The sequence below is a fragment of the Triturus cristatus genome, chromosome 7, assembly GCF_964204655.1.
Source record: "Triturus cristatus chromosome 7, aTriCri1.1, whole genome shotgun sequence".
Taxonomy (NCBI): domain Eukaryota; kingdom Metazoa; phylum Chordata; class Amphibia; order Caudata; family Salamandridae; genus Triturus; species Triturus cristatus.
The window spans coordinates 431,808,362-431,821,923 of record NC_140590.1 but is presented as its reverse complement, the minus strand read 5'-3'; the positions used below and the strand labels follow the sequence as shown (position 1 = coordinate 431,821,923).

The 13,562-nt window shown below is 53.8% G+C and overlaps 1 protein-coding gene across 2 annotated transcripts in view; it reads right to left on the bottom strand.

Moving 5' to 3' along the window:
* Positions 1-13,562, bottom strand: part of LOC146809876 (myosin-3-like) — a 290,498-nt gene that overhangs the window by 205,184 nt on the left and 71,752 nt on the right. For both annotated transcript variants that reach the window (XM_085616730.1, XM_085616731.1), the window contains one exon: positions 5,076-5,232. In XM_085616730.1, coding sequence (XP_085472856.1) covers positions 5,076-5,232 — 157 coding nt within the window. The remainder of the gene's footprint in view (positions 1-5,075; positions 5,233-13,562) is intronic.

The window sequence follows — 13,562 nt, the reverse complement described above, 5'->3', positions numbered from 1 at the left end:
CAGTTCTTTGCAGACCTAGGCGCAGACATAATAGGCGCAGGCCCACAGCACCTCATCTGGGGGGGAGACTTCAACACCACACTTAATCCTCAGATAGACAGGTCCCACCTGGCTCCGCATCACTACACTAGTTCCCGTGAGGCACTCTTGGAGATACTTGAGGAGCATGGTCTGATTGATGTCTGGAGGCACCTCCATCCGACTGGGCGGGAGGGCACTCACATCACGGCGCAGGCGAAGACCTGGGCACGGCTGGACTATGTCTTCGTTGCCCCATGCTTTCATGCGGCGCTGGCCCGGGCAAGTCACCTCCCCCGTACCTTTTCGGATCATTCCCCACTACGAGTCACCCTGAGAGCTTCGGATCTTGGCCCCCCGGTGTCGGCCTGGCGCCTGCAGCCTATGATGCTGTTGGATGCCGCGTTTCAGGAGGAGCTGCGTGAGGCGTGCCTAGATTTCTTCCGTCGGAACAAGGACTCAGTAAAAGATGTTGCAACCATCTGGGATGCCTTTAAGGTGACCCTCCGTGGTGTGTGCATTGCAAAAGGGTCGGGGGTCCTGCGGAGCATACTTGCGCGACTACGCCTCCTGGAAACTGATCTTAAGGCGCTTGAAACGTCGCTGGCTGATAAGCCTGACGATGCCACATTAGCGCGTATTCGTGCCAAAGTCACCGAGTATAGTGACGAAGCTGCTAGGGAGGTGAAATTCAGGGGCAAGTATTGGACCTCCCGTCGGTATGGCGAGGGCGAGAGGCCGGGTAAGGCCCTGGCTGCAACGATGAGGTTGATGCGACCTTCCAACTGCATTGTGGAACTCATTGGGGAGGATGGTGCTCTGTACAGAGATACCGCGCAAATTCTCAATGCTTTTGTCACGCACTATCAGGGACTGTATACTTCGGCCAGGGAGGGCGAGCTTTGCTTGCATGAGTACCTAGAGGATGTGTCTCTCGGCTGGCTAAGTGATGCGCAGAGGGAATTCCTGGGCACCCCTTTCCAATTGGATGAGGTGCGGGAGGCCATAATGCACATGCGGTCTGGCAAGGCCGCCGGGTTAGACGGGATACCTATTGAATTTTACAAGACCTACATTGATTTCATGGCGCCGGTCTTGCGAGAGGTGTACGAGGACGCTCTTGAGGTGGGCAGTCTTCCTCCCTCAATGCGCATGGCCCTTATCACGTCCCTCCTTAAACCTGGTAAAGCGGCGACTAGCTGTGACTCTTACCGGCCTCTCTCATTGCTTAACTGTGATGTTAAAATCCTTGCCAAGCTTATTGCCACTCGCATCAATTTGCTACTTCCCAACTTGATACTACCTGACCAAGCTGGGTTTGTGCCCGGTCGGGCAACGTCACATAACCTGCGCACGTTCTTTTCCATTTTGAACTCTGTGCATGACGATCAGCCGATGGCCGCAATCTTCCTCGATGCCACGAAGGCGTTTGACTCCCTGGAATGGGTTAATGTGTTTCAGGTACTGGAGCGTATGGGGTTCCCTAGCATATTTATGTCCTGGATTAAGCTCTTATATATCGGCCCTAGAGCGAAAGTACTGGTGAATGGCCGGCTCTCGGATGCATTCTCCATTACCAGGGGCACCAGGCAGGGGTGCCCTCTGTCGCCTCTGCTGTTTGCCATAGCCATGGAGCCCCTGGCAGCAAAATTGCGGCAGCACCATAAAGACAGAGCGCTGAGATGCTTCCAGAGACAGATACTAATTTCTATGTACGCTGACGATATCACTCTTTATGTGCGCGATCCTAGAGAGAATCTCAATCCGATTCTTCGGGAATTCATCCGCTTTGGCAGGATTTCCGGGGTCCAGATAAACTGGAGCAAGTCTTGCTTTCTTCCCCTGACGCCCTCCACCGGGCGCTTTGGGTTAGATTACCCCCTCGCCTGGTGTGACGGTGACTTTAAATACCTGGGTATACACATTGAAAAAGACAGGGAGGAGCTCCTGAGGGCCAATTATGGCACGGCAATGTCTCGCATTTCCGATTGCATTACGCGCTAGATTACTCTGCCCCTCTCCATGGCGGGCAGATCATCCCTGATTAAAATGGTGATCTTGCCGCAGCTGCTGTATCTCTTTCTGAATATTCCCTTTTACCCGGGTGCCTTTTTTTTCCGACAGTTACGCGCGGAGCTCATTCGACTCGTTTGGGGCGGTAAATCGCCCCGTCTTCGGTGGGAGACCCTCGTTAAGCCATACAACCAGGGCGGTTTTGGCATCCCCGACTTTGAACTGTATTATCGCGCGGCCCAGGCGCACTACGCCTATTTTTGGATCCGGCAACCTAGATATATGCCCCAACTAGCTGCCGAACACTGGCTGGCACACCCGATTCCTATCGAGGGCGCATTGTATATCCCGGTGGCGGGTAGGGATAAGACGCCGTCCACAGTGGCCAGCACGGTGTCGGCATGGAGCGAATTGACTGCCAAGATGGGGTTGGCTTTGCTATATGCACTGCTTTTGCCCCTCGCTTATCACCCTGACATGCCCCTGCTTCAGGAGGTTGGCTTCCGGAGGCTGCTTCGGGCTGTCGGTGTGGTGACGTGGGGAGATTTATATCATAATGGTGAATTCCGGACGATTGACCACCTTTATGAGAGCATACAGCCTTCCCATCTAGACGTATTCCTGTATCTTCGGCTTCGTCAGGGGATACGGGCGCTCACACCCAACTTTCCACGGGAACCCCCACCCATGGCGCCGTTGCAACAAATTCTTCTAGATGAAACCCCTGTCAAGCTAGTTTCTAAAATATACAGATCGGTGCACTCAAGCATGATCGCTCCGAGACTGGCGGCGAGGGACAAGTGGGACCGAGAGCTGCACGCCCAGCTGACGGATAAGCAGTGGGAGTTCTGCCTACTGCAGACAGAGCACATCTCCTCTAGCAGCAGATTCAGAATCATACATTATAAGTTCATCCATAGATTATATTACACCCCCGTGCGTCTGTGTCGTTTTTGACTCAGGGATAATGACCGCTGCGATAGGTGCCACGCTCCTGGGGCTGACTTTCTGCACTTGGCGTGGGATTGCGAGGCAGTGCACCGTTTTTGGGGCTATGTTTGTGAAGCTCTCTCCAAGATGATCAACTCGGTAGTTGAGCCCTCACCCCTTTTGGCCCTGCTGGGATACGTGGAGCCCATACAGGCAGCGCACCGCAAATTCATCGCACTGGCCTTACTGATTGCAAAGAGAAGAGTTGCATGTCGTTGGGGTCGGGGCAGGGCCCCGAAGTTCAAGGACTGGTTGCGCGACCTAACTTACTACCAGGAACAGATCTGCACATACGCTGAGCTCTTGCCGACAGCATCGCGCCCCACAGACATCTGGGCTCCATTGCGGTGTTACCTCTTAGCTGAAGGGGCCGCTGGGGAGGGCGGGCTGCCAGAGTAGGGTCCCGTTTTGTGATTGCCCCGCATGCACTGGGGTTTGGTTGTCCTGGGTCATTGCCATCTGGGTGGAGGATGGTGGGATACTTTGCACCGAGTGCCCCCCCCCGCGCGCCTGCATCACACATGGTATGGGCCTGCGAGTGGCTGGCGTGGGGGAACGCTTGGCTTCGTGCACCCTCAGATGCCCTTCTGTGTAACCTGTCGATTGTCCCATTGTACTGTTTGAAGCTACTGCCTGCCTCGATGATGGCTGCCGAGGCCTGTTGTGCCCATCTACAATGCCTTCCCCTCTCCTGCTTCTGCACTGGTAATTATGCTGTTAATCTGTGTTATATCACACCCTTTTGACCAAGCTGTATGTTGACTTTAAAATGCAAAAATAAAAAGTTTAAAAAAAAAAATATATATATATATATCTGTGATACTGTGGTGAGCCCTGTCAAGGCAGAGGGAAAGCAGAAAGAGACCCCGAGCGAGGATGGGGGAAGCATGTGTGTGTAACTACTAATGTGGCGTTTGTAATAGGAAGTACAGTGGGATGATACCAGCGCTGATAGACAACCCTCCTTGCCAAGGGATAAAGCCAGATGAACCGCAGTAGCCAATGGCTGAATGAGTTTAAAAGTCCCTTGCTGATGCTGGACAAGTATGTGAATACATATGTGTGTTATGTAACACCAATAAGTCTCAGCATCTAGCTAGAGCTGTCTTTAGGCGAGACCGTAAAAAGTTCGAGAAGTAGTCTAACATATATTTTTTATATACATTACCTGTATGCCTTAGTCTATGGTGCTAGAACAATTTGTATTAATGTTATCTCACCAAAGTCATAGGGATTGTGAAAGATCCAAGCGTCATACAAAAAAACAAGTGTTGCAAATGTGGTACACCCATTCAGCAGGAGAGTGGTATGGGTGTGGTATGTAGATGATGGTGCATTTTGGAGCACTGATGAGATAGCACATTATCATTTACAGACAAAATATTTTCTGCTGAAGTGGCCACTAAATTTGCCTATGCAGACAGATTTACTGGTGAAAATATTTAGAGCAAAAACACATGTGAGAAAGTGTTTTGAGTTATTTTGCTCCAATTAAAATCTTTGTTTCCATCACACCTCAAAATTACAAAAAAAAGTGCTTCATGTGTGATTTTCTAATTGCTGATATAATACGAAATGTGTATAGTTGATTTTCTGATTTTTAAATGTGTGCTAGAAAAAAAGTGACATGCACAGCCTTTCTTTTCGTTTCCTGTACCCCAGCAGGACTGCCAGCTAGATCACTTTTACAAACTCCTCTCACTTTGCAGTAGGAGAAATAAAAGTACCCTCCAGTTTCTGAATAAGCAGCAATTTGTCAGAAGATATAGTCTGACATTCGACCTTTGTCTTTGAACACACAGACAATGCAATGGGATGCACACAACATTTGAAGGCATCTTTATTGCTCATTAACCTTCTGAACTCCAGCATGAATATTTCTGGAGGTGCTGCAGCACGCCAGCACCCCTAATTTCAGTGCCAATGCAGTGGGGTCGCTAGTCTAGGGTTTGCTCTTAAACTCAGTTTATGAATTGGGCCAGACGTGTAATCCAGTGGCCAGATGTGCTGTGTGAATTTCACTTCGTTTTAACACGATAAAGATGTGTTCTTACCGTTTAGCATAGATTGATAGGCATTGTCAGAAATGGAGAAGATGTGTGGGGGGGCCTCCTGGCGCTTCTTCCCTCGGTAGGCAGTCACCACCTCCGGGTTGTACACTGGCAGCCACTTGTAGGGGTTGACAGTTACACAGAAAAGGCCTGAGTAGGTCTGTGAAATGAACAAGACAAATCACTGCTGCATTCTCTATCTTCAATAGCCTGTGAGTTCATTTATCTATTAATTATTGGTGCAAACATCATTGTTGAATATGAAAATAGCAGTTTTAATGACATATATGAATGAATTAAAATATTAAGGAATGCTATGGTAAAGACAATTTTTCATCAAAAAGGAATACATCCACGTTTTCGTTTAGCGCTTGAAAAAAAAACCAGGGCAGCATTCAGTGCTTTACAAATCTTCAAAATATATTACATTAATAAGGGAAAATACACTTCATTAGCACTGATGTACAGCTATTAACTATAAAAGAGGTTGTTTTCACAGGGCAGGGTCAGTGGATTTTTAGAAGAACAAACCCATGGTGTGAGGACAGACTACATGACATAATACGGGGGAAGGAGGACAGAAGCAGCGCATACTTCCAGTCACAGTTCTTTTTAGCGCATTCTATGGGTCACAGCTTAGCCTTTCTTCAGTATGGCTTACAGTTGGACTTGGCCATCTTTGCAGGGTCACCCCAAACTTTTTGCCTTCACCCCTCCTGTTTTCTGAACTTGCTTTTGTTAGCTTTTATTACTCTGTGAACTTTACCACCACCAACCAGCGCTAAGGTGCTTGTTCTCTCACATCTAAACATGGTAACATTGGCTTACTCTCAATTGGCATAAATAATTTATTTGCAAAAAGATGACTCAGCACCCACCATTCGTCATACGAAATGTAAAAATAATTTGAATGACATAGTACACAGACACCATCAATGTTTTTCTTAAAAAGGGTTTCTTTATTCGCAATCTTCTTATACTTTTTTTAAAACCTTTTTTCTCTAAATTTTGATGTAGCCAACGCGTTTTGTCCCTTAGCTGAGACTTCTTCGGGGCTTGTGGGGGTAATTTCGCTTGTATAAACTAGAAATTTCAAGACACTCCCAAAGTCACAACATGATGCCCAATGAATATTGAGCAGTTTGATAGCTGTACCAAAGTACCAAATCCGTTGTTTCACTTGTATCGGGTGCCAATAGTATTGTAGCACCTAACCTTGGCATGTGACAATCTCACAAACTGATTGATTGTACTGTCACCAGCATATTACATCCAGAACCGTGTCGGCATCAAGACCAGCGAGTATTGTAGCTCAAATTCAGCATAAAGCGGCAGAACCTGAATTAATTTGGGCTCTGCCGCATTAAGCCACATGTGAGCTACGATACTACAAGTATACTCTGAGATGCTATGCATATCGTAGCTCAAATGCGGCGTAATGCGGCCCCCGGGGGAAGAAAGGTCAGCAGACTAGTCTTCCCCCGGGGATTTCGTGCAAGGGAGGGACAGGGTGTGGAAGGGGTGGGATTAGGGGTGGGGTCGTGTTAGGAGGATAAAGGGGGCTGGGAGAGGAAGTCCTTCCTCTTCCTTTCCCCAGCGCCTCAGGGTGGGTTAGTTAGGTTGTTTTGGAAGGGTTGGGATCGGGATTGGAGCTGTGTCGGGGCCTTCGGGAGCAGAGCAGCGGACACGAGGCGGCCCGGTCTGGCGACGGGTGGCGGCCTGTCAGCGGGGCATACATCGGCGGAGGCGGGGATCTTGGCGGCGCGGAGGCGACTGATCGACGATGGAGGTAGGCGCGGGGCAGAGGCCAGATGACGCTGCGGTGCGCGCAGCACTGCAGCTCCTCGGCCGCGCTGGGAGAGCGGATCTCCTGCGGTCGGGGGTTTTAGACCAGGCATGGGTGGGGATGACCCGGATGCCGCGCTCGGCCTCCGCGGGGGTGGCGGCGGCAGTGGCAGAATGTATGGAGGAACCGCCTCCTAAGAAGCATGCAGGGACCGTGCGGGGGGGCAGGAGAGCAGGATCTGGGGGGAAGCGTGGGGATTGGCGTATGAGCCTCCCTGCGCTGGGGGCCACTGGAGTTTGTGGGGCGGGGGAGCGGGGGGGGCGGGGGGCTGGGCGATTCTGGAGCAGGGGGTCCCACGGGGGCGGCCATGGGAGGGGTGTGGGCAGAGCGCGGGGGGGACGTTGCGCTTGGGCGGGGGAGGGGCGGGGGCCTGGTTGAGTACAGTGAGGACAGCGACCCGGGGGAGGAGAGTGAGAAGCCGGTGGGGGAGGATTTTGCACTGTATCTATCTGGCAGTGAGTCGGCGAGGGTGGGTGGGTGAGGGGACCAGTCCCCGGGAGTCCTGGGTGGGGGCTAGGGGAAGGTTGGGGGGCGGGGGGGCAAAGGCAACACGGGGATCTGGCCATGAGGCCCCTGGCCCATCCAGGGGTGCGGTCGCGGGGCGTCGGGCGTGGGCAGGGGCGAGGTCAGGTGGGACGACCGGTGGGAGGGGATGTCGTTGGAGGAGCGCATCCGGAAGCAGCGACAGTTGATTGAGGAGACGGTGCGTAAGTGGGGGAGATGTGCACGGCCAGGGAGAGGGCGGTGGGGGGTGGCGTTGGGGGGGCACGGTCAGAGGATGGGGCGGCGGCGCGCGGGGGAGTGCGGGGCGGGCAGGGGGGCGTGGCCGGTGGGTATTGGTTGATTGAGTCAGGGACTGACTTGACGTTTCAGAGACCTGGTGGCACTGGGGCCCCCTCGGACTATGCCGGTCCCGGGGGTGGTGGGGGGGGGGTCCAAGCCAGTGCAGCTTGCTGGTAGAGGCCAGGGTGGGCCGGCGGGGCGCACAGCGGCCTCCAAATGCTGGGGCGAAGCAGCAGGGGGGTCCGCGGCGGCCTGCCCTCCATCGCGGGAGCGGGCATCGTCGGCGCCGGAGTATGAGTTTGTGCAGGGTGCGCAAGGCAAGGGTGTGAAGCGAGTGGTGCGTGAGGTGCGGACGGATTTGTGTATGGATGATTTCGAGGAGGAGCTGGATTATGAGTCGGATGGTGAGGAGTTGGAGGAAGGTGAGCTGCGTGAGGTGCATGAGGTGAAGGGGAAGGCGGCAACCTGAAAGGTTGGTGTTTTGCAGGCACCAAAGGCCAGCTGTAGCAGGACGACAGTGGAGAGGACGATGGCCCCAGTGTTCGGACGGGCGCAGGAGGTGCCAGGCAACATTGCAGGTGAGGGCGCGTGGTGTGGGGGGTGGCGGTGGACAAGGCTGAGCGTAAGAAGACATGCAGGTCAGTGGGGGTAGGTGACGGGTCGGTGCGGGAGGCGGGAGCGACGGCAAAGGGGACAGAACTGGCGAAGGCGACGGACCTGGGGGGGGATGGGAAGCGGCTCGAGGGGGCCGGTGTGCAGACGGACAAGGAGGGGTCGAAGGATGGGAAAGATGAGGGGGGGAGAAGCACAAAAAGTAGCTGCCCTACATGGGCTTGGCGATGCATTTGGGGTCGCATTTGTCTGAAAAAACGAGGACGCGGATTTGGAAACATGAGTATGTCGATGTGTTCAAGCTGTTGCACAGGGAGATACAGGCTACGGAGGGGTCTAAGGAGGAGGAGGAGTGGGAATTGACCAGGCGGTCGCGTGTGCCGGTGAACATGGAGAATTGGACGTCAGTGTTTTTGATTTACGCAAGCATTTATTGCGATAAACATCAGGACAGGGCCATCGCGTTATTTAAATACATGGATATTATTCGCAAAGCGCAGATGCACTTTGGGGGTTTCGCCTGGCTTAGCTATGACGAGGAGTTTCGGGCCCGGATCAGTGTGAATCCCGATAAGCCCTGGGGAGAGGTGGACCAGAAATTGTGGGTGCAGTGGATGTCTTCGATACAATCGTCCGCATCCACGCATACGGCCAGCGGGCTTCCGGTGACATATCGGCCTTTTCAGTCCCGTCCCGCCTCGACAGGGGCAGGGGGAGGACAGACTGGCGTCGCGAGTGCAGGAGGACAGGCTGCCACTGCCGGCACAGCTGGCGAGTCGGCCAAGAGCGGGGGAGCCAACACGGGGGCTTGTTGGAACTTTAACAAGGGTTTCTGCACCCGCTACCCGTGTAAGTTCAAACACGAGTGTTCCAAGTGTGGAGGGCGACACCCTGTCACACAATGTTTTACGATGGCCACTCCCTCCGAGCAGTGGCGGATTACCAAGGGCAGGGGCCAGGCTGGGCCAAAGGGCTCCTATGCCGGTTAAGGTGTTGGCCATGGGGCCATGGCTCTCCCGGTATCCTGATGGGGAAGCGGCTCTGAAGCTTTACTGGGGGTTCACTGAAGGGTTTCGGGTGGGGTATCAAGGACCGCGGGAGCGCAGATGGGCGGAGAATTTGAGGGCAGCGAAAGATTTGCCGGGGGTGGTGGAGGCCAAATTGCGGAAGAAAGTTCTTGAGGGGAGAGTTGCGGGCCCGTTTGACACGTGGCCATTGCCTGAGCTTATCATATCCCCTTTGGGGGTGGTCCCAAAGAAGGAACCAGGGGAGTTTCGACTGATTCACCACTTGTCGTGGCCGGAGGGGGCGTCGATGAATGATTTCATCGTGGAGGAGGATTCCAGGGTCCTGTATGCGTCGGTGGATGATGTGATTGAGCTGGTGAGGGCGTGTGGCCAGGGGGCGGAATTGGCTAAGTGTGACATCAAGTCTGCGTTTCGCCTCCTGCCCATTCACCCGGCGGATTTTCCTTTGCTGGGGAGGCAGTTTGGGGGGGGGCTATCTTCGTGGACAAGGTTTTGCCCATGGGTTGTGCGGTGTCTTGTGCGTTGTTCGAGACTTTCAGTTCCTTCCTGCAGTGGGCTTTCACTGACAGATCGGGGCACCGGCTGGTGTCCCACTATTTGGACGACTTCTTGTTCGTCGGGCGCAGGCAGTCGGACGAGTGCGGGGACGCGTTGCGGCATTTTCAGCACATGGCTGGAGAGTTTGGAGTTCCCTTGGCGCCGGAAAAGACGGCTGGGCCTAGCTGTTGTCTGTCATTTCTGGGGATTGAATTGGACTCGGTTGCATGGGTGGCGCGGTTGCCCCAGCAGAAGGCGGGGGAAATGCAGGAATTTTTGCTGCATGTGGTGGCGCAGCGGAAGATTGACTTGAGGTCCGTCCAGCATTTGTTGGGTCTGTTGAATTTCGCGTGTCGTGTGGTGAGGGCTGGCAGGACTTTTTGCAGGCGACTGGGGCTGGCCATGTCGGGGGCGGTGCTGCCCCACCACAGGGTGCGGATTTCCATGGGCGTGCGGGCGGATCTGCGGGTTTGGCACATGTTTCTGTGTGACTTCAACGGGGTCTCCTTGGACTTTGTGGATGACAATATGGTGTGGCAGGTGCAAATCTTTTCGGATGCAGCTGGGGTACAAGGTTTTGGCATTTTCTGGGACGGGAGATGGTGCGCAGAGCAGTGGCCGGCGCACTGGTTGACACAAGGCAGGAGTATTGCGTTTTTGGAGTTCTTTCCGCTTGTGGTGGCATTTCAGGTGTGGGGGCCGGAATTTCAGAACAGATCAGTGTTGTTCCATGTGGACAACCGAAGGTTGGTTGACCTGGTGAATCATCAGAGGGCCAGGGACCTGCGGGTGCTGCGCTTGCTGCGAAGTTTTATGCTGCTATGTCTGCGTTTCAATGTGCTGTTTCGCGCGAAGCATGTGCCGGGCGCTAGCAATGACATTGCGGATGCATTGTCTCGTTCGCAGTGGCAGCGTTTCCGAAGGTTGGCGCCCGGAGCAGAGGTTTTCAAGACCAAAGTGCCGGAGGGTATCTGGAGCTGGGGGGAGTGAGAGTAGTGGAGTTGGTTGAGAAGTCTGTTGCGGATTCTACAAGGTGGGCGTATCGTTTGGCTTGGGCTGAGTTGGGTGCTTTTCTTGGTTGGTCGAAGGATGCATGGCGTATATCACAGGGGGATTGTGAGGAGGGCGTGATGAGGTATGTTTTGCATTGCATGGACAAGGGTTTGTCACCAGTTACGATTGCGGGGAGGTTGGCGGGGATTTCCTTCTATGGGATGGTTTATTTGGGTTTTGATCCCGCACGGAGTGAGTTGCTGAGTAAGATGTTGAAGGGTTGGCGTAGGGTGCGGGGGGGCACTGGGGGGGCAGCCGTGCGGGCGGCTATTACGTTTTAGTTGCTGTTGGACATCTTGGCGGAATTGAGTTTCTGTTGTTATGACGAGGTGGAGGTGGCGCTGTTTCGGTTGTGCATGACGTGGATGTGTTTTGGGGGCTTCCGGGTTTCGGAGTTGTTGGGGGCTAGAGGTGCTCCGGGTAGGGGATTTGAAGACGTTCGAATGGATGGAGCGCGCCTGGGTATTTGGCTGGGGAGGTCAAAAACGGACCTGGCTGGAAGAGGCACGTGGGTGTGGTTGTGCGAGTCGGGGGGGGGGTAGGTGCTTGTCCGGTGCGAGAATGGAGGGCTTTTTGCGGGCAGGTGGGTAGGAGTGTAGGAGAGATCTTTTGTCATGCTTCCGGGAAACGGGTCACGGCTTTTCAGCTGCTGGCAGTGTTGTGTATGGCAGTGAGGCGACTAGGTAGGGACCCGGCAGGGTATGGGACGCACTCTTTCCGGATCGGCGCGGAGACGGCGGCTGCTCGGCTGGGGTGGTCCTGAGACAAGATCAGGCGGATTGGTAGATGGAGATCGCGCTGTTGCGAGCGGTACGTAAGGAAGTAGAGCGGCACGGTGTGCATGGGTGCGACAGCGGTGGGGCGGTTCTGTTATGTTTCGTGTTCTAATTTCTCTTTTCTTCGTAGGTTGTGTTGGGGGTCCGGGAGCCAAGACGGTTAACTGGATCGTTGGACATTTATCTGTGCATTGGGCCTCCAAGTATTCCGACAGGCAGGTGTACGGTCGTAGCCTGGGCCTGAGAAGCAGCCATCACGAGGTACATTGGTGGGGCAAGAGTGGAATGCGCTGGGGGGAGCTATTGCCCTGGCTGACTAAGAAAGTTTCGCAGAAGGGATGTCCGGACTTGCTCGTCGTCCACCTGGGGGAGAATGACCTGGTGAAGCAATCAGGGGTGTCGTTGCTGTATTTGATGCAAAGGGACTTGGAGGCTATGAAACGCAATCTGGCTGGCGCCTGCATTGTGTGGACTGAGTTCATCCCTCGCCGGATCTGGAGGGGGGCATTGAAGCCTGCAGCGATGGAACGAGCCCGTAGGAAATTGAAAAGGGCAATGCGGGTATTTTGTGAGAACAGTGGGATCAAAGTGCTGGCGCACACTGGATTGCGGCTTGAGCAGCCCCTGCTTTTTAGAGACGATGGCGTGCACCTTTCGCACATGGGCAATGCGTACTACATGATGGAATTGAGGGATGTTATTAGTGGTTTATGGAATGAGTCTATCTGGTGTCGGAGAGCGTGAGGGCGAAAGGTGCACTGGTATGGGGTGGGGCAGGTAACCGCCCTCCGGGGGTTCCCTGGTTGGCGGATTTGGGAGGGGGGAGGAGTCCATGACAGGCATACTCACCCTTCCGGGGAGGGGGATACTGGTGAAAGGTGGGGGTGCGTCATACCAGTTTACGATGAATGGAGATGATGGAGGAGGTTGGAAGAGAAGTGAGGAAGCGAATGGGATAAGTGAGGCGGTTGCTGTGTGAAGTGGGATGGAGTAATTGGAGTATGGGAGAGAATGGAAGAATGAGAAGTTATGTTGTTGGGGATTGTTGGGGGGTTTGTCTGATGTTTGGTTATCGTTGTCCAACCCTGTCCTAATAAATGGCCTTTTACGCTAAGTTACCTTGCGTGGAGTGATTATTGCGCGATGCGGCCCCCAGGGGAAGAAAGGTCAGCAGACTAGTCTTCCCCCGGGGATTTCGCGCAAGGGAGGGACAGGGTATGGAAGGGGTGGGATTAGGGGTGGTGTCGTGTTAGGAGGATAAAGGGGGCTGGGAGAGGAAGTCCTTCCTCTTCCTTTCCCCAGCGCCTCAGGGTGGGTTAGTTAGGTTGTTTTGGCCACCCGCCCACCCTACAGTCGAGGAATTCGATTGAGGGCTACTAAGTTTTTCTATAAGCGTGCCAGTTTAGGACGGGTTGTGAGTGCTTGAAGCGGATTTGGGAGGGGAGAGGAGTCCATGACGGGCATACTCACCCTTCCGGGGAGGGGGATACTGGTGAAAGGTGGGGGTGCGTCATACCAGTTTACGACGAATGGAGATGATGGAGGAGGTTGGAAGAGAAGTGAGGAAGCGAATGGGATAAGTGAGGCGGTTGCTGTGTGAAGTGGGATGGAGTAATTGGAGTATGGGAGAGAATGGAAGAATGAGAAGTTATGTTGTTGGGGATTGTTGGGGGATTTGTCTGATGTTTGGTTATGGTTGTCCAACCCTGTCCTAATAAATGGCCTTTTACGCTAAGTTACCTTGCGTGGAGTGATTATTGCGCGATGCTGCTGAACCCAATTAATTCGGGTTCTGCCGCATTACGCTGCATATGAGCTACAATTCTCACTGTTCTTGATGCCGACATGGAAGGAC